General features: G+C 38.8%; 1 protein-coding gene across 1 annotated transcript; it reads right to left on the minus strand.

Moving 5' to 3' along the window:
• Positions 1-634: 634 nt before the first annotated feature.
• Positions 635-14,046, minus strand: LOC135474524 (F-box only protein 44-like). The gene is made up of 5 exons (XM_064754184.1): positions 13,552-14,046; positions 11,746-11,850; positions 10,394-10,520; positions 9,480-9,606; positions 635-3,611 (listed from the first exon to the last, which is right to left on the minus strand). Exons 1-5 carry the CDS (start codon positions 13,955-13,957, stop codon positions 3,456-3,458), a joined length of 921 nt encoding a protein of 306 aa, XP_064610254.1. The 5' UTR covers positions 13,958-14,046; the 3' UTR covers positions 635-3,455.
• Between the last annotated feature and the right edge of the window lie 8,183 nt (positions 14,047-22,229).

The raw sequence follows: 22,229 nt of genomic DNA on the forward strand, positions 1-22,229 counted from the left end.
AGAACTCTGGATCTCTTCATTGCAAGGTCATTTCTGTGTCACTGTTCACATTAAGCTAGATCCTGTTGGTGGTTTTAATGGTGCATTTGCCCATTTTAACCTCCAGTGATGATTGCAAATTTTTTAGTAGCAAAAATCGATTTTCAAAGGGTACTTTGATACTTGACTGGAAAACAGATCATAATTCCACTCAAAGAAGAATCTTGTCTCCCACTATGTCCTGGACACCACTGTCATGTAAATGAAAACTTTTCAAGTAAGGGGTATACTCTGGCAAAATAAATAAACAAGGCCTTCAAGGAGCAATTTGGCAAATTTTCCCTGGTGAACACTGACCTAGATTAAACAGTGGTGCTCAGCTGACTAAACAAGGGCACAGAGTTACAATCAAGGTAAAGAATAGAATTAGGCTTCTACACCACAACCTTACATGTATAAATGGTAAACTGCTTCTTGGTGTAATGACAGAAAACAGTTCCAATGCATGCCAGGAAACTCTGTGGCTAAAATATACTTGAGTAGGTCGTAAAACACCAATGAAATAAATATACAAGAATACATTTGTGTATGTGCCTAGTAATGTGAACACTAGAGCTCATAAAGTCTAATCATAAAACATGCTGAGGTCAAAATATTAAATTTATGGCATCACAGTTTATTATTGAAATATAATAACAAACGCTGAATATTTTACAGCTAAACAAAGAGGACAAATACATGTAGAACAACCTTTGTTTCCAACATTATAGGTCAATTGATTAGAAATTGTTAAAAGTTACATGTATATTGATGCCAGTATCATTCTAATGTATAAAATACATAAATTTTAATCCAGATTTAAGTCCTAGCTGACTTTCCAGCCCCTAGAATCAGTATTTACTTTTGTTCGCTATTATGGGAGACCGTTATACTGACAAGGGGAATGAAACATTGGTAATGTGGGAAAAAAACTGACATAATATTGAACACATTACTTGCAAAATAGCAATTCATCAAAATGTGTCTCATTTCACTTGAAATACTCTGTAACAAACAAGAGTGGTGATAACAAAACTGTGACACATCCCCAAAATACTGTAACAAACAATAGGGGGGTTTCGAGTTTGAACCCTTTTATCGATGAAGGTAGAAAAAGTCCAACATGTGACCTGCCAAAAATGTTTGGCAAGTATTTTTGATCACATTCATTGTAACATGAGCATCTAAAGAAAGTGTCATAAAAAGTAATTTTGAGTAGACAAATGATGAAGAAAATTGAGAACCCGAACGTTTGTGAATTTGAGAAGTTTCTACAGGAAAGAGGTTTCATTTGTGCCTCTGAAAACGACTGGGACAGGTGATACATCAATTTCAACACAATGCTGCCTAACATTTTCAACATTCACATGAAACAGTAGGACTGTTTTTACGTTTGACAACAAAAGAGTTCCAACTCGAAACTACTCTATTGTGGTGATAACAAAACTGTGACCAATCTCAGAAATACTCTAACAAACAATTGTGGTGATGAATAAACTGACAAATGTGGGAATGTCAAATACACAGAGTGTTTATACTTTTGTGTTTCTTAGAGAAGGATTAATTGCTGAAGATCCAGGTAATCTGTATTGCCTTCCTAATTCATACACCTCTCCCCAATTACAAAGCTTCAGCACAATGAGCCTCAGGAGCCTCTCACCTGTGCGGTCGCTGTGAGTACAAGCCTGGCCTCTCCCGCCGTACTTGGGATCATCGCATTGCGTGTTGTAATAAAGCAATTCACAATGAGGTGTACAATTTTACAACGTATCATTGCCTATTTTTCTCTTCTGATAGGATCATACACAAACAAAGTGTCTCGTCATTTGCAGGGTTGACTGATGTTGCAGTATGAGTTGTGTTTACTGTTACCGGTACGCAAAGGCCATTACCAAGAAGTATGCAACTTCCTACAGATAGTCTTCACTGCACTTTACACTTTTCTTTGATCTCTAACACATTATGTGACGTATCTGCGCAGCCATGTATTTTTCTTTCTCTCTATTGCGCAGCAAATGTTTAAGAAATGGCTGATGCATGGGTTCTAAATGTGGTTGTGTTGAAACAGACTTTAAAACTTATGACAATGGAAAGTTTTGTTAAAGGACAACATTGTCTTTGATAGTAACTGTCCTATAGTTGCTTGGAAATATGAAAATATTAAATTTAAATCTTAAATGCATAGCAACAATGATCAGGGAAATTAAAGCTTTTAAATATGGGCTTTCAGCTTCAAGGTGTGGCCAGTTCTTGTAAATTTACATTTAGATTTTCCATAATTCACTTCACAATTTCCACCCAACAGGTTGGCATATTTCTCCACCAGGTGGCCCCAGCTTCTACAGATGATGTAACGTGTACTGTGAAGTTGCATACTTTTAGATAATGGACTTCTGCCAGTACCCTGCCAAGATAAATAGCCACAAAAAAGGCAATATTATATTGTAACCTTCTGGCAGCATTCTAGTAGAACTTCTTTACATAATGTGACATTTGTCAACAACAGATACGTGTAAGGCAAATTGTACATGGAAAGTACCAAAGCTTTAAGTTTTTAGAACTCTTCAGTTACCATGGTGTATTTTTGGGGTCTTTTAGAATGACGTTGTCATTTCTTTAAGTGTAATGCATCCATCACATAAAATAATTTTAAAAAATCAGTCCAGCTGCATCAGAAGTGGAGAAGATCTTTAGTTTACAATGATGAAATCATTTACACCCGATCCACCTGTATAAACTTACTGTATCAGCATTATACAGCATATCTACAATACATGTACATGTATATGAATGCCCCATGGACTAGACTTGTACCACAGGACCCATACATATGAAAATATGTAAAATCATATGAAAATCATCAGGGCTACAGATTGCACTTCTGATATGACTTCCAATACAGGACTATACTGCCATGTAGAAATGAAAGAACGCATAGCATAAACAAATTCTGCCACCATTACATGATACCATGGCATAATATATTACATGTCAATACTGTACTTGCCTTAAACATTCATTCAAAAATTTCAGAGGCAAACAAGGTCATAAAATATTACTTTTAAAACTTATCCTTCTGGAAAACTGTATCATCCTACCTTCCAACTAGATACTGAAACAAACAACTCAGAATCAGGAAAAATGAGTAATTTGGTCTGAACAAACTATTAGGTCAAATACAGTAAATATGGCTGTAAGCAGATAACTACTTTAAAGTACATAAATTGATTACTTGCAAATGAATAGAAATCTTAAAGAACAGAGCAGACGCAGTGGAAATATGACTTTACCTGAAAGGTCTCTGATTCAAAACCAACATATGTCAATTGGCTTCCGTGTCAATTTTTATCAGGTACAGAATACCTAAAATCAGTTTTGCTGTTCCTCCGGTGGGATTCCAAACTCAGTTTTGCTGTTCTGTCGGTGGGAGGCCAGACTCAGTTTTGCTGTTCCTCTGGTGGGAGACCAAACTTTACAGTAGATAAAGTGAATTTTGGTCCATAATGTCCTGCCCAGAAACTGGTATCCACTCCTCCATGGGTGAAACTGACGAAGCGCACCCCAGCTGGATAACCTGTAAATGTGTGCTGAACCTGTCAAAGATCAAAGGAAACCAATGATAAAGGTATTGTAATAAGTGGTACTCGAAAATTGGAAAATCTTGTAAGAGTCAAATGAGTTTGAGAGTAAGGGTAACACACTCCAGGAAGACCTGTCACTTTACAGTGGTATTCGAAAGTTGGAAAATCTCGTAAGAGTCAAATGAGTTTGAGAGTAAGGGTAACACACTCCACGAAGACCTGTCACTTTACAGTGGTATTCGAAAGTTGGAAAATCTTGTAAGAGTCAAATGAGTTTGAGAGTAAGGGTAACACACTCCAGGAAGACCTGTCACTTTACAGTGGTATTCGAATGTTGGAAACTCTTGTAAGAGTCAAATGAGTTTGAGAGTAAGGGTAACACACTCCACGAAGACCTGTCACTTTAAAGTGGTACTCGAAAATTGGAAAATCTTGTAAGAGTCAAATGAGTTTGAGAGTAAGGGTAACACACTCCACGAAGACCTGTCACGTTTACAGTGGTATTCGAAAGTTGGAAAATCTTGTAAGAGTCAAATGAGTTTGAGAGTAAGGGTAACACACTCCAGGAAGACCTGTCACTTTAAAGTGGTACTCGAAAATTGGAAAATCTTGTAAGAGTCAAATGAGTTTGAGAGTAAGGGTAACACACTCCACAAAGACCTGTCACTTTACAGTGGTATTCGAAAGTTGGAAAATCTCGTAAGAGTCAAATGAGTTTGAGAGTAAGGGTAACACACTCCAGGAAGACCTGTCACTTTACAGTGGTACTCGAAAATTGGAAAATCTTGTAAGAGTCAAATGAGTTTGAGAGTAAGGGTAACACACTCCAGGAAGACCTGTCACTTTACAGTTGTACTCGAAATTGGAAAATCTTGTAAGAGTCAAATGAGTTTGAGAGTAAGGGTAACACACTCCAGGAAGACCTGTCACTTTACAGTGGTATTCGAAAGTTGGAAAATCTTGTAAGAGTCAAATGAGTTTGAGAGTAAGGGTAACACACTCCACAAAGACCTGTCACTTTACAGTGGTACTCGAAAATTGGAAAATCTTGTAAGAGTCAAATGAGTTTGAGAGTAAGGGTAACACACTTCAGGAAGACCTGTCACTTTACAGTGGTATTCGAAAGTTGGAAAATCTCGTAAGAGTCAAATGAGTTTGAGAGTAAGGGTAACACACTTCACGAAGACCTGTCACTTTACAGTGGTATTCGAAAATTGGAAAATCTCGTAAGAGTCAAATGAGTTTGAGAGTAAGGGTAACACACTCCAGGAAGACCTGTCACTTAACAGTGGTATTCGAAAGTTGGAAAATCTTGTAAGAGTCAAATGAGTTTGAGAGTAAGGGTAACACACTCCACGAAGACTGTCACTTTACAGTGGTATTCGAAAGTTGGAAAATCTTGTAAGAGTCAAATGAGTTTATGAGTAAGGGTAAACACACTCCACGAAGACCTGTCACTTTACAGTGGTATTCGAAAGTTGGAAAATCTCGTAAGAGTCAAATGAGTTTGAGAGTAAGGGGTAACACACTCCAGAAGACCTGTCACTTTACAGTGGTATTCGAAAAGTTGGAAAATCTTGTAAGAGTCAAATGAGTTTGAGAGTAAGGGTAACACACTCCAGGAAGACCTGTCACTTAACAGTGGTATTCGAAAGTTGGAAAATCTTGTAAGAGTCAAATGAGTTTGAGAGTAAGGGTAACACACTCCAGGAAGACCTGTCACTTTACAGTGGTATTCGAAAGTTGGAAAATCTTGTAAGAGTCAAATGAGTTTGAGAGTAAGGGTAACACACTCCACGAAGACCTGTCACTTTACAGTGGTATTCGAAAGTTGGAAAATCTCGTAAGAGTCAAATGAGTTTGAGAGTAAGGGTAACACACTCCAGGAAGGACCTGTCACTTTACAGTGGTATTCGAAAGTTGGAAAATCTTGTAAGAGTCACATGAGTTTGAGAGTAAGGGTAACACACTCCAGGAAGACCTGTCACTTTACAGTGGTATTCGAAAGTTGGAAAAATCTTGTAAGAGTCAAATGAGTTTGAGAGTAAGGGTAACACACTCCACGAAGACCTGTCACTTTACAGTGGTATTCGAAAGTTGGAAAATCTTGTAAGAGTCAAATGAGTTTGAGAGTAAGGGTAACACACTCCACGAAGACCTGTCACTTTACAGTGGTATTCCGAAAGTTGGAAAATCTTGTAAGAGTCAAATGAGTTTGAGAGTAAGGGTAACACACTCCACGAAGACCTGTCACTTTACAGTGGTATTCGAAAGTTGGAAAATCTTGTAAGAGTCAAATGAGTTTGAGAGTAAGGGTAACACACTCCAGGAAGACCTGTCACTTTACAGTGGTATTCGAAAGTTGGAAAATCTTGTAAGAGTCAAATGAGTTTGAGAGTAAGGGTAACACACTCCACGAAGACCTGTCACTTTACAGTGGTATTCGAAAGTTGGAAAATCTCGTAAGAGTCAAATGAGTTTGAGAGTAAGGGTAACACACTCCACGAAGACCTGTCACTTTACAGTGGTATTCGAAAGTTGGAAAATCTTGTAAGAGTCAAATGAGTTTGAGAGTAAGGGTAACACACTCCACGAAGACCTGTCACTTTACAGTGGTATTCGAAAGTTGGAAAATCTTGTAAGAGTCAAATGAGTTTGAGAGTAAGGGTAACACACTCCACGAAGACCTGTCACTTTACAGTGGTATTCGAAAGTTGGAAAATCTTGTAAGAGTCAAATGAGTTTGAGAGTAAGGGTAACACACTCCAGGAAGACCTGTCACTTTACAGTGGTATTCGAATGTTGGAAAATCTGGTAAGAGTCAAATGAGTTTGAGAGTAAGGGTAACACACTCCACGAAGACCTGTCACTTTACAGTGGTATTCGAAAGTTGGAAAATCTCGTAAGAGTCAAATGAGTTTGAGAGTAAGGGTAACACACTCCAGGAAGACCTGTCACTTTACAGTGGTATTCGAAAGTTGGAAAATCTTGTAAGACTCAAATGAGTTTGAGAGTAAGGGTAACACACTCCAGGAAGACCTGTCACTTTACAGTGGTATTCGAAAGTTGGAAAATCTCGTAAGAGTCAAATGAGTTTGAGAGTAAGGGTAACACACTCCAGGAAGACCTGTCACTTTACAGTGGTATTCGAAAGTTGGAAAATCTCGTAAGAGTCAAATGAGTTTGAGAGTAAGGGTAACACACTCCAGGAAGACCTGTCACTTTACAGTGGTATTCGAAAGTTGGAAAATCTCATAAGAGTCAAATGAGTTTGAGAGTAAGGGTAACACACTCCAGGAAGACCTGTCACTTTACAGTGGTATTCGAAAGTTGGAAAATCTTGAAAGAGTCAAATGCGTTTGAGAGTAAGGGTAACACACTCCACGAAGACCTGTCACTTTACAGTGGTATTCGAAAGTTGGAAAATCTCATAAGAGTCAAATGAGTTTGAGAGTAAGGGTAACACACTCCAGGAAGACCTGTCACTTTACAGTGGTATTCGAAAGTTGGAAAATCTCGTAAGAGTCAAATGAGTTTGAGAGTAAGGGTAACACACTCCACGAAGACCTGTCACTTTACAGTGGTATTCGAAAGTTGGAAAATCTGGTAAGAGTCAAATGAGTTTGAGAGTAAGGGTAACACACTCCACGAAGACCTGTCACTTTACAGTGGTATTCGAAAGTTGGAAAATCTTGTAAGAGTCAAATGAGTTTGAGAGTAAGGGTAACACACTCCAGGAAGACCTGTCACTTTACAGTGGTATTCGAATGTTGGAAAATCTGGTAAGAGTCAAATGAGTTTGAGAGTAAGGGTAACGCACTCCAGGAAGATCTGTCACTTTACAGTGGTACTCGAATGTTGGAAAATCTTGTAAGAGTCAAATGAGTTTGAGAGTAAGGGTAACACACTCCACGAAGACCTGTCACTTTACAGTGGTATTCGAATGTTGGAAAATCTTGTAAGAGTCAAATGAGTTTGAGAGTAAGGGTAACACACTCCAGGAAGATCTGTCACTTTACAGTGGTACTTGAATGTTGGAAAATCTTGTAAGAGTCAAATGAGTTTGAGAGTAAGGGTAACACACTCCAGGAAGATCTGTCACTTTACTCTGGATTTGTTGGTTTTACAAAAGTGTACTGGCAAGGGTCAAAATGTTAGGTTATTCACTTGTTTTTAAGGGCTCAAAATAAAAATGGTGACCTAAAATGGAGCCCAGGTCATCACAAAGTTGACTGTGAATCATCCAAATAGTCATTATTTCAGAAACATAAACAACTGCGTGTTATAATTCATTCACTTCCATGTTGTGCTACCATATTTCATTTTCAATATGGAATCTAATACATTTCAAGACCTTTACATCATATTGGATGACCTTAATTCAATCACACACGAATACCAATCAGGAAAACATGGTATTTCTCGTCAACAGCAGTATCATACAACCATTTACAGGTACTTTTGGTGGTTTCACACAGCAACAAATAAAACTGAATGCTTTTTTGGTGATAGAAAATTTCCCTCAGTCAAAGGTATTACACAAGAGACCGACCCCAATAGCACAGTTGGTAGAGTGTCTGCTTCAAGAGGCGGTAGATCCAGGATCAATCCTGGGTCGAGTCACACCTAAGACCTTAAAAGAGGAAGTTGTAACTTCCTTGCTTGACGTTCAGCCTGAAAGGGATAGTGCAATGACTGGTTGACCCATCATGGCTAAGGCGGAGGCGGCTTACTTGCCTTCAGTAAGTCGTCTCAGTGAAGCAGCACTAGATAGAAGAGCGGTGGAAATCCGTCCTGCAACAAGGAGGCACACTACATGCCCTCTAATGACTCCTTCGTCGTCATATCATTGAAAAACTGTGACGCACGACGTTAAACCCCACTCACTCACTCACGCACCCATCAAAAGATGTTATATGATTTGTCTCTTTATTTCTTTGCTTCAAGAATATTTCACTTACCGGTATACACCGGCAGCCAGCATTGTGGTAGGAGAAAACTGGACAGAGCCCGGGGGGAAACCCACCACCATCTGCAGGTTGCTGTCAGACCACATGTTATATGAGGTTATACCGCACAATGACATCGTCACCAAGATGTAGTATTATACCACATTATAGTCCACATTCAATCTTCAGAGGATCATTACTCAATAAAGGGGAAAATTGATGTGGCACAACCCAAAAAGCACATGCACATTTTGTCTCTGTCATGCCTACACAGTTTCATGAAAGTCCAATTAGAACTGTAGAGGGGAGACAGGTTGACAAGATATATGATTATGGACATAAGCACTGACAGATGAAGAGGCAGCCTGACCACTATATACCTCACATTATTTGTCGCAGGAAAAAAAATAATCTTAGATAAACAGAGCATCTTAAATTATGATTTTTGGGACTTTCAACATATACATTAGTTCAAACATAAAACATATAATCTAATGCATTTTAGAATTTTATTTACTTACTTGATTGGTGTTTTACCCTGCACTTACGAATATTTCACTTATGCAACGATAGCACAATGGTGGGAGGAAACTGAGCACAGCCCTGGGGAAACCTACGATCATCCTCAGGCTGCTCACAGACCTTCCCACGTACGGCCGGAAAGAAAGTCAGCATGAGCTGGACTTGAACTCACAGCAATCACATTTGTGAGAGGCTCCTGAGTCATTGTGCTGCACTATCAGGCTAACCACATGATCTTCAAGGCCCCAATGCATCTTAGAAAGTCAAATCTAGAAAAATATGTTGGCGGGTGAACGTTTCATAAATAAAAAGCTTCTTTTACAGAAATATAAGACAAAAATAAAACACCAAACATTTAAACTGCCACTTGTATAAGATGTGCTTGTTGATGGACCAGCCACAAACTCACCTGTTCCCATATCCTTCGCACAGGTATGTCAATTTCAAAATCAAACTTGTCAATCACAGTATGATCAGCTGCAAGAAGTTGAACATTTAAACTGTAAACCCCTCCACAATCGAATCTCGCAGAATGCCTGGAAAAGACATTGGAATACTTGAGGCGGCTGAAGGCTGTTTCATACAACACATCAATAAGGACCTTTCTACATATTTTAGCAGTTGGAGTTAAAGTTATTAAAGTCAGGTGGTCAGTCAGTCAGTCAGTCACTACCCATACAATGACCAGTCATAGAAGTGAAAAATTTGTGAGCACAATATACATGTAAGGAAAAGAATCAATTTTCTCAACAACCCTTCAGCCTATTGTCTTCTTACTTGATGGGTTAATTGCTGAAAACCCAAGGAAAGACACTGGTGAGTATTAAAAAATTTCATGCAAATGATGATGTGACAATCTTTTCAATCGGTTCTGCCTTCAATTTGTACACAAAATCCTGTTCATCAGATCTCAAAAAAGGGCTACATGTAATTAGTGGCAGTCTCAAATTGACAGACACTACACAAGCATATGTATGTTCAATAACAGATGAGGTTTGTTGAAGAGCAACGTGACCGCTTTGGTGCCCTAAAGGTTATAGCCGGTATCTGCCTCCAAATCGGGAGACCCGGGATCAAACCCAGTCAGGCCATACTAAAGACTGGTTGGCCCATTGTCAGAATAATGTAACTGGGTTTGGTGTCGTGTCTGGTGTCTTTGGCATGATACTTCAGTAGCAGTAAGGACTTGCACAAGAGAACACCACGGATGTACACACACCTAATGGCTCCTCGTTGTCATACGACTGACATATAATTAAGTAAAACCCCTAGCATACAAAGGTACGTGCATTGTGGATATATATTTCACCAAGTTTTACTCACCATTCTGATATGTGTATTGGGGGCCTGAGGCGATCCAGCACTGATATACTACAACCCTCGGCCACCAGATCCACTAGCTGAGTCTTCTGACATAACGCAAACGAAGTTGCCCAACAAGGCACATCCTCTGGAAAAACACACTCATGGTGTTACAAAGATCCTTATTACTCAACCTTTTCGCATATGAAAGAGCAACTTGCAGTGCAATTTATGCACAAACAAAGCTGTTACGACAGCTATCACCACTGTCACCACCACAGCAGATTACTTAATTTCCACACTTACCGCATGCGTCCTAAGAAAACTGTAGTTCAATGCCATTCTAACCCCCAAGAAGAAAGTTGAGAAGCTTCTTGTGCTTTTATATGTCAACCCACAATAAAAACCAAGCATTGCAAGCATCCTTTACATTGCCTGTAGTCTCACAAATGCTTGGTTAGAACAGAGAGTTGACACAAGCCTATTTGCATTAAGAGGCCTTGTTTATTTTTGCTCAATATTTTTCAGATCTCTTTAAAGCCTGCCAAATGAGATCTTCATGAAGCCTCACCCAACAGCGATTTCTATACAGCTCACTGAATGTGGTCTGTATGACGCTCCACCCAATGTGATTTCTTAAAACACACCTACTATCATATGTATGAAGTTCCACCCACTAAGGTCTATATAGTTTCCCACCTAATGAGAACTATATGAAGTCTGTCCCAAAATAAGATTTCTATACAGCCCACCCAAAATGGGATTTCTATACAGACCTTCCAATATGAGATTTCTATACAGCCCATCCAAAATGAGATTTCTATACAGACCTTCCAATATGAGATTTCTATACAGCCCATCCAAAATGAGATTTCTACACAGCCCTCCAAAATGAGATTTCTATACAGCCCACCATAATGAGATTTCTATACAGCCTACCCAAAATAAGACTTCTATACTGCCCACCCAAAATGAGATTCCTGTACCACCCACCAAAAAAGAGATTTATATAAAACCCACCCGAAGAGATTTCAATGGAGCCCACTCAAAAAGAAACTTCTATACAGCCCACTCAAAATGAGATTTCTACACAGCCCTCCAATATGAGATTTTCTATACAGCCCACCATAATGAGATTTCTATATAGCCTACCCTAAGACTTCTATACTGCCCACCCAAAATGAGATTCCTGTACCGCCCACCAAAAGAGAGATTTATATAAAGCCCACCCAAAGAGATTTCAAAGGAGCCCACTCAAAAAGAAACTTCTATACAGCCCACCCAAAATGAGATTTCTACACAGCCTACCTAGAGACTTGTATGAACAGCCTAACCACTAGGATGTTGATGGCATTTACCACCTCAAGCTTTACCTTTAATGGGCGCATACTGCGTGATAGAATGAGATCCTGGGTGGTCTCTCTCTGAGGTAAACCCATGCCCTCCATTATGACGAACTTGCCAGTACTTTAACTTCTCTGTGTGATACAATGAAAGAACATTTCAAAATTAATTTCAGTACTTTTGTACATGTACATTTATAATAATGCTGCATGGTACATATATATTAAGGGATTTGATGAGTAAGGGATTTACTCATTAATAGTTATCCCCCAAGAACAGTCAACTTATATAATACCCGGTAGCAGTAATGTTTAAGGGCTAGGGAAATGAAACCATCTCATTCTGTATGTGACAAAATAGTACTAAGTATAGGAGGCAGATGTTCTATTAATTAGCCTAGCCCCGAAAGACTACAACGCCTTGTCTTATACTGGCCTAATGTCGTTGGAGTCTCAAAGCTTACAATGTTAATTTTTTACTCAATGAAGGTCCAGGCCGATTGTCTTGGATATCAAACAAGTTTTGCGCAAATGAAAGACATCAATATAAAGACCTACTTTCTGCATCCACTGCACCATCACCATATTTTCCTCCTTTATTTAGAATAAATTTATTATAGCCATATAGGCTCCCACGGTATATGCTCCTCAGCGACTGCCATGCTGAGCAGCTACGCGCATGTCCTGCATCATAGTGGAGCAATTGGAAGATGGCAGATTCGCCAAGGTGCATATACTGTGGAAACCTTCATGGCTACATCAAGTCTATTCTAAATTGAGTGAAGCAGTCAGTGAAGAAAGCAGGTCATTAGGTTGGTCTCTTTTATTTGCTCGAGACTGGTTTGATAAGACAATTGGCCTGGGCCTTCGCTGATTACGAAATTAACATTGTAAGTGTCAAGACTCCAATGACCAGTATAAGGAAAGGAGTCTTTCGGGGCTATCCTTAGCCGTAACATAGTCCATTTCACAAATACAATTACATGAAGTTGCACTCAATAAAAAATGCCATCTCCAGTCCTTATAGTCAAAGGCCAGTGATCTGAACTGAGTCTACCTGGACTACACAGAAAGTAATGACTGTAACAACTGATTGCTTGTTTCTCGTCACTAGCTTATATAGGGTAGAACTATACAACGTTGCATTTGATTTTCTTGGAGTAGTGCCAGAGTTTTGCCAACTCGCACCTCAGGCACCTTTCTCGTGTCTCTTGCCAAACTACAGGCTGACACAAATATACACGCTACAATTTTGGTGGTTTTCCCTTCATTCCTTATGAGATTACCGGCCTCGAAGATCATCGCCCCATTTTAAAACCAATTGGTAACCTATCCATCATAATAGCCGTGGTGAGTATAAACAATGTCGCCTCCAGGGTGTGGAAAGTTCCCAACAAAGCTGCCTTAACACAGTTCATTTTGAAGCCTACAACTACTGCAATATGTCACTGACACAGATGAGAGGTACTATAGTTGCCATCAGAGGTTGCTTCATTTTAACATGGGGCAATGAGCTTCGAGACAAGCAGCCTGCTTAGGAATAAGGGTGAGGTCGCCAAAATTGTAGTGCATATATTTGTGCAGGTCTGTTCTTTTGCTGGAGACACATGATAAGCCCATGATGTGCAAGTTGGCAAGACTCAGCTGGCACAACTCTGAGAAAATCAAATACGACATTGTATAGCTCTACCCCATAGTATCAGCGAAAGTGCAGAGGCAGGTTGAGGTAGAGGTAAGTTGTGTCGTACTGTCATTATACTGGTAGCTAAGCTACCACATGATTGGTCTACCTATGTTACACCAAATCATTTGGCTTTTACCTTGTCTGCTATTTACCTTTGGCACAGGGGTTTTTGATGAGATTTCTGGTGTAGGGCGAGGAGAAGTAAAGCTGACGGTAGTTGATCGGTTCGTGGTCACCATGGACACAGTAGAGGAACCTGAGCCAGTTTTCTGTCAGAACTTTGTCTCTTTCACATTTATTTCTCCACAATGTCTGTCCGTCAATTATGTCCCTCCATCGTTTGCCGACTCTCCTGTACGTCAGCAGTCGTTTGGCAGGAACAAAACTGAGTACGGTTTCCAAAATGTCGTCTGGCAGGGCATCGAAAGAGAACATGTCGAAGTCAGCGATGTACACTTGTTGTTGGTCACCAACTTGGTGATGTTGTTGTTGTTGTTGTGAAGGCTTTGTCGCTGTCACGCGGTCGAAGATATGTGATTTTGCAATGTTTCCTCCCATGCTAACGCAGTCAAATCTCTGACGTCATGCATTCCTACCCTTTAGCTTAATCTGCATTATTCATAATTATGAGGAAATGAAAACTGAAAATTTACAATGGCAAGCTTTCAGTTTCGGACATATCTCATGAAAATGAGCAGTAGAGTTATCCCCCGTTAAAAAAAAAATTTCGTACTACTGGAAAATTCATACGCGTTAGTTATCATGACGTATGAACTATATATATACAAAACGCACGTGTAGTCAAGATATAAAAGTTACCCTGTACACTTATTTGCTTTGCTTTGCGGGTACAAAGGAAGGATGACACAAGGAGGAAACTCAGTTCCACTTTATTTATTTTATTTATTTAATATACGGCATCATGTATCTGCTCTGGATACATAGGCCTAAAATTCGGTCGTTCTGTCTGTATGTCGGTTTGCCGGTCAGTCTGTAAAATCCATCGTTTAACATAGATATCATATCTTTTAATATGGGACATTCTGTTAACGATGCGCGAGACAGGGTGAAACACAGAACTGTGTACACTACGTACACTGTGGTACCACGTGCTCAAGTTTATGGGTTGATCGAATCGAAGTGTCCACCCTTTGTCAGAGCCTGACAAACCTCCTGATTTAAAGCTGTAGTCAAACCAGCTGGCGCTCATTGGTTATCGAATGACCGATCGGCTGCTGCGACATATCAGACTACAACATAGCGAGTAAAGCCCGGGATCAAGAAGCGATCTTAGACTTAAGTCAAAATTTTAATCATTAAATGTATTATTTTCCTTTGCATTGTTTCAGGTGAAATTTGTTACTTACCCAGAACTTGTGTTTCCCAGCCGTATTTTGACCTTGTGACATCAAAAAAACAATTTTAAGGTGATCTGAAATTTTGACTTTAGTCTAAGATCACTTCGTGGTCTCAGATCCTGAGCAGCAACGCACTACAGTGTGACATATATAATTAGCAAATGATTTTAAACATGTAATTGGTGAAACCCAGCCAGCCTCTTGCCAATTTACCTCAGTTAACCAGGGTTTGATCCCAACTGTTCATGGATATGTTTAGTAATTTCGTGCCCTCTAAAACCATGGCTTAGGTAGAATTGAGCCTAGCTGTATGTAAAAAAATAAAATAAAATGCAACCTATTAGACGTCACAGGTCTCGAATTGCCAGTACTTTAACTTCTCTGTGTGATACAATGAAAGAACATTTCAAAATTAATTTCAGTACTTTTGTACATGTACATTTATAATAATGCTGCATGGTACATATATATTAAGGGATTTGATGGGACCATTACTCATTAATAGTTATCCCCCAAGAACAGTCAACTTATATAATACCCGGTAGCAGTAATGTTTAAGGGCTGTGTTGTCATACAACATTTAATAACAATTGCATGAAAACAATACAACGGAACCAGGCCTCGGGGGTGTTTAGTCCACCAGCAGAAGCCTGGTTTATGCAGGTATAAAATATGACAGAATACAGCATTGAGTAAAAACCGACCAAAACAGTGACGACAGTGTGATAGTTGCCATGCAAATGGTCACAGGTAATCGGTAACCAACGTTTTACCCGATCGAGGAAGGGAAAGCCCCTCTTTAATTAGATTATTTCTGGCTTCGATGGTTGGTTGTTTATATTGATGTCATCACCATTGAATCAAATGATATTTACTTAAGACCTTTGTATTTTATTTGATTTGCGATGCCATGAAAGGATTTGTAATTATTATTATTATTATTATATTTTTTTTTTACTCATTTAACTGGAGTCTTACGCCGTATATACTCAAGAATATTTCATTTATACGCTGGCGGGAATGAATTGTAAGCTATAGTCCTGTAAGTCCTATACTGATAATCAAGCTGATGGACTGTTCAGTATGTGCGGAAAATATTAAATTCTTTCCGTACATACTGCAACCTGAGTGTCTGTTATACGCCGGTAACAGGATGGCGCGATAATGAATCGTTCAGCGATTTTTTTCCGAACCTGACCGTCTGACCATGCGCCTATATAGGCCGATGTATGTATGACGATGCGTCGCACCTTTCCCTGTGAGTTCAGTCTATCCCATGCTGGCTTCACCTCCGGTCGCGGGCTATGGAAAGCCATGGTCATTGGTTTCCCCGGGTTCTGCCCGGTTTCCTCCCATAATTCTGGCCGCCGTATAAGTGAAACATTCTTGAATACGAACTAAAACACCGATCAAATAAATACATAAATAATAATGTTCTAAATACATTAAAGGATTAAAGGCGTGATACATCTCTAATGCATTTATTTGAATGGAATTTTGATTATATCCAAGCATTTAATCTGAATTATGATAATATTTATGAATTTAATAAAAAATATAAATATGATTAAAATACAGGTTGAACACATTTATTAGCTTCTAATGCAAATATATTTTTGTCTTACATGTGTTACATCCACATTCATGACATTATTACGCAAAGGCAATTTGTAATTATATACCAAGGGGTGGTCCCAAATATCCATCATACAAAAATTATTTTCAAGCGTCTTTTTCTTTTTAAAGAAAAGCCGAAAAATATATTGCAGACAACATCATTTACAGCTAACATTTCTCACTCTTTCATCTGAAAGTTGTGTAATTTTTATGTTTTCCCCAATTTTAATGATCTGTGCTGTATGAACTGAGCTCCATTGTAGATTTCATTGCGTCCGTTCTAAAACGTATATAAATATGATATACAATGATGTAGATCTTTTTTTAAGGTAACCGTCGGTAGGATGATATTAAGAACCAGATTTGGGGAAATTTAAAGGCAGGAAATAACCTGCTGTTTGTATCAGTTCTGCACTGGTACCAGTAAATGAACAAGAAATATGTTTGTTGAAAACTCAGAAAAATGTCTTCCATCGAAAAACATAAACATCAAAGACTATAGATCCCTGAACGTCATGAAATCTTAGATCAATGAACTTATACAAGGTACGAATATTATTTATGGCCGTGGTTAGACCAAGTGCGGTTTATGTACACACGGGCGCGTGCAAACAAAGGTGGGCTTCTCTATCCATAAAGTAGCTTGTTGACTCCCACGGGACACCAAAAGCTTATATACCGTCTTGTGAGCTTGCCGCGAAGAGCTGTGCCAGATTGAATGCATTTGGCTTTGTATATATATATATGCGTTTTACGATCTGACTCAACCATGATCCCGTCTACCAGCGCAGTTTGCTGTTTACTCATGCTCTTCATACTTTTGCCACAGACCGTTGGTGAGTATTGACCACAGGGTATCAGTGTGTGGAATTGCAAGGTATATGCTTGCAATTTCCCAGCTTGTATCAAAAACTGATCATTCTCTGAAACTTACCTGTATAGACAACGAATGTGCTGTGCACATACGTGACTGTAACAGAAGTTAGAATGTGTAAGGATATATACATTATTGCTAGGAGGAAAACGGCTTAACCTGTACGAACAACAAAATGATAATTTTTAGGCGTGTGGAATAAACGGAAAGTATGAGTCACGGTCAGCGATGTGGAATAGAAATATTTGAACAATATACAACCTTTTCTGCTTGATTTTCACCTCGATATAAAAATTAATCGATCTTTCCATATGTAACACCATCAGCTATATTAAAGTTTTAATCTTGCTATAAGGCTGTGAGCACATATGAACTTCTGATGAGATTAATATATGTTAATACACTCAAAAAATTCATCTGTTAATTTCAGCAGTAAATCTGTTGTCTGAGTGATGCTAGAATGTGTTCTGTTATTATAACACAATATTCTGACATACTCAACAAAACGTCTTGTTAGTCTGATAGAATCTTTATATTAAATTAATAGAATAGGTGTGTTATATTTAACCCAACAATCTCCTTATATATTTTATCACAAAAAATATCAGAATGTATTCTATAGCATCACCCAGACAACATACTTTCTGTTAAAATAAACAGAATAAGAGTGTATTTATATTTTCATGTAGTTTATATGTTTCTATTTATTGAAGATATGTCGTGTACGGTGCCGTAACAATTTATCATTACACGTGTAGGCCTATACATCTATATTTAACAATGAAAGTAAAGTGGCAAGGCGTAGCTCATTTTATGTATAGGCCAATGTGAGTTCAAGTCCAGTTTCCTCTCCGGCCGTACGTGGGAAGGTCTCCCAGCAACATGCGGAAGGTCGTGGGTTTGGCCCGGACTCTGCCCGGTTTCCTAGCTCAATAATGCTGGCCGTCGTCGTATAACTGAAATATTCTTGAGTACCGCACCAATCAAATAAATAAATATAGGCCAATGTTAAATGTATAAACTATGTTGCTCTATATTCCAAAATCTATATCACATATGTAGAGAGCAGGGGTTAAAAAGTACAAATGTGTGAAAAGTGAAATATTGGTGCGAGTCGCGTTACTTTATATTCCCCTTAAAGTCGCGTCAGAAACAGTGTAGTTACAAACGAGTTATATAATTATAATTATACACGTCATATATAAGCAGGCCCTTTTTTGGTCTAGATGGCTAAGATGATAGCTCGCTCTGCTGTGACTGTATAACACTTGACGGATGAGGTCACGCGTTCGAATCTATCTGGTTTCCTCTACCCATAAACATGACCGCCGTCATGTAAAGGACTGGGAGCTTTTCGTTACATACGGCATTAAATACAAATGAAATAAATAAATTATATACACAGGATGAACCTATAATAAATATATATGCATATGAAAGAAATCATGGTAATTTATTTGTGCATTCATAATAAAAAATAATTTTTTTTTCTGCCGAGCAGCCGTACCTCCCGTCCCAGAAAAACTGGACACCTTGGTGCGAATTCGCGTAAAGAGATGGAACCATCGCATGTTCGCGTGCAACTGCCGCTTCCAGATCAAATGTTACAGCGACGTGTACTGCAAACTAAAAAAGGGAAAACCGTCGTCTTGTCGGCCTAACTGTTGTGGACTGGATTGTACTTAATTCTTCTCCATGGACGAGCTTAAAGTAATAACTGGGACAAGATTAATGAAAGTTTAAAATCTTGAATTGTATGGCGTCTTTACATGGAGCTAGCAAAGCATATACAAGCCTGGGTGATTTGTATTTCATTCATTCCGGTCATTTTTTGGTTTTTGTTTTTGCACAGATATGTGCATATAGTTGAAAATAGTCTGGATTGCTTTTCTTTATAAACTGAATATAGATGCATGTTATTCTCATTTTAATGGCGAGTGTTTTGCTATAAACATGAAGGGGATACAATGTATAGATACGGTGTGAAGTGATTTTGCATTAACAAACTGTACCTGCCATCAGTTATGTAAATTATTGATACGGTTGACATGTATATATAGTGTTAGTGCGGCAGCATGATATATGGATGTATTGTTAATTTGTGGTTTAATGCAGAGTATATGTTAACTCGAAGCATGCTTTAGTTTAGTCTGATTTATGTTTTTATGGTCAGTTAAAAATACAAACATGTGTAATAACTGTCCGGTTTCCTCCCACCATAATGCTGGCCGCCGTCGTATATGTGTAAAATTCTTAAGTACGACGTAAACGCTAATGAGATAAATAAATAACGGCTCAACACACGGTTATGTTGGAATCTTGTTACATTTTTGATCTGCAGGGGCATGTCTGGCCAAATATTTCTGGATGAAATTCTATATATTCGCAAAGCCGAGAATAAGTAAAAATTGATACGAAAGTTATATACTGGAACATAATCCAGCACTGTGAAATGTCTCAACGGTTGGATTTACAATAGATCATATCTGTAAACAAAGAAAAGCTAAACCGTGTGCACACAAAAACATATGTTGAAATCTATAACACAACATCTTCATCGCGTGTTGGTTTCATTCAACACAGAAATGTATTACCCCATAACAAACAATTGTTAAATAAATGTGAAGTACACATGTCTGTGTTAGAAAACAATAAAACCAAACCAAAACGAAGTAATTTATGCAAATCTTGCGCAGTTTGTGGTGCGTGGAACTGCAGACAGCGATTTACAATGGGGTTCCGGATTTGCTACACAAGTATTGTGTTTAACACCCAACACATCTTGTGCTCAATTCTTTTCAACACAGGTTAACTTAACACAAGATAGAGTTGTTCAAATATGACACAAGACTTTTGCTGAAAAGAGCACAATTATGTTTTTGTGTATATCGGTGTGACTCTGGTTTTACTGTCTGCGCTGTAGGTTTTTTCATTACAATACATAACATACCCCATGATTTTAACCACCTGCACCAACCATTGCAAAGATATTCAACGACATAACTTCGATTTCCGGTGAAAAATAATTTACCTATATGTATGCAGCTGGCATGTATGGTAAAGGTAATGTTTATTATGAATTTTAAATGTGTACAAAATATTTCGGAAATACGCTTTTTCCTGGTTCTTCATTTCTTTCTCACAGGTACACCAGTTGTTTCCATTGTGCAATTTAAGGACTATATTTTTTCATTTTATATATACATATCATCTCCAAAAATGGAATATAAACAGCTTACTTAAATGCATTATACTGATCCGAAAAAAATTAGGATAATTTGGAGTAGTCGTTTAGGTAATACTTATACACTGTATATGTTATCTTTTGTGTGTCTTTTACCTCTTGATTGGCAATCCACTGCTTTCAACTGAAACTTGTTAAAAACATATAAGATTTCGCGCTCGCTTTCTTCAAACGTTATCGATACCCTTTGACGTGTTATGGTATAATGAAGTAGGTAAGGCCGCAGGTGTTCGATAGATAATCTTTGTGTTTTAGTGCCAGGGTAAGATAAGCTATGATAGGATTGCAACAGATGCTCAGGTATTATATTTACCGGCATATATCAAACTAGGAATTAACCTTAAGTGTACGCCTTCCAAAGTTCTTATCTCCGTCCCTTTATTGATGTGTATATTGACAAAGCCAATGTTTACACAATTAAATGTACGATAAACGGCTTTTATCAAATAGTTTTCCACGTGTCCTTGGTTGTCTGGGGTGAATACATAAGAGGGAAAGCTTAGATGCATAAGTAACCAACATATTATACTTACCATGCATTCTCTTGTTCATTTTAAAGCGTTAAAGGCAAATTAATGCCTTTTTTCAGTGCTACACTAAACTCAATAAATCCTAGGATTTCTATGAAATATCATTGTTTATGCATCAATTATAACTCCACAAGATACCGCTTTTTATTATATTTATTTCTTGATGGACTGATGTTTTACGCCATGCTCAACAATATTTCAAGTACACATGACGGGCAATGGTGCACGGGAGGAAACCGGGCAGAGCCCGCGGGAAACCCACAACCCTTCTCAGATTGCTGACATACCATCCCCCATATGGCCGGAGAGGAAGACAGTACAAGCTGCACTTGCGCTAGCACGTTAATCACTGGTTTTTGTTATATAGACAGCCTTTATCAAACGAAGCAGAGCAATTTCTTTTAAACGAAATGGAAAACATCTCAGCTTCTCCATGCAGGATTCAACACGGGGGCGTCCTGGAAGCTAATCAAATATTTTACGGGGAGTCCGAACAGGGTGTCAGAACTGTTGTATAGGCAGACAGGGGTGAGACTACAGATGAAGTATAACTAAAGATGACTACTGGTTCGGGATAGACAGTACAGACATAGGTCAGTAGTGTATCCGAGAAATAGGCCTAAGTGGAATTCAGTTCGGTGTCAAGTCATTGTTCACGGTATTACTACAAGAGCCCTTCTAGACATAGGTAAGTAGTGTATCCGAGAAAAAGGCCTATGTCGGATAGGGCCAGGTGTCAAGACGGTGTTCACGGTATTACTACAAGAGCCCGTCTAGACATAGGTCAGGAGTGTATTCGAGAAAAAGGCCCATGTGGGATTCAGTCCGGTGTCAAGACAGTGCATGCTCACGGTATTACGGTTGGTCAAGAACTGTCAATGTTCAAGGTCCCCACTTTAGTAAATCCAGGGTCTCGATCCGCGGTGAACCAGCAGCATCATCGGGACACACCGTCTCACCACAAAAGTATACTGCGATGGTACTGCACAGAGCCCCCTCGGCAACCCCGTTTCTACTATATGCATTCACTACGGTGCAAGAGAGTGGCTGGCCACGAAAGATATGAACAGTTCCAAACCTCCGGGGCGACCTACGGACCATCCCAGATGACCATGGTTCGTCAAAGTATCCTTACAGTTCAAACTCCGATGTGTATCGTTTTTGAACAAAATCGTCTTGGTTGAATACATGAACAGATGCAGTTAAA

This window comes from Liolophura sinensis, chromosome 1 (assembly GCF_032854445.1).
Source record: "Liolophura sinensis isolate JHLJ2023 chromosome 1, CUHK_Ljap_v2, whole genome shotgun sequence".
Lineage (NCBI taxonomy): Eukaryota > Metazoa > Mollusca > Polyplacophora > Chitonida > Chitonidae > Liolophura > Liolophura sinensis.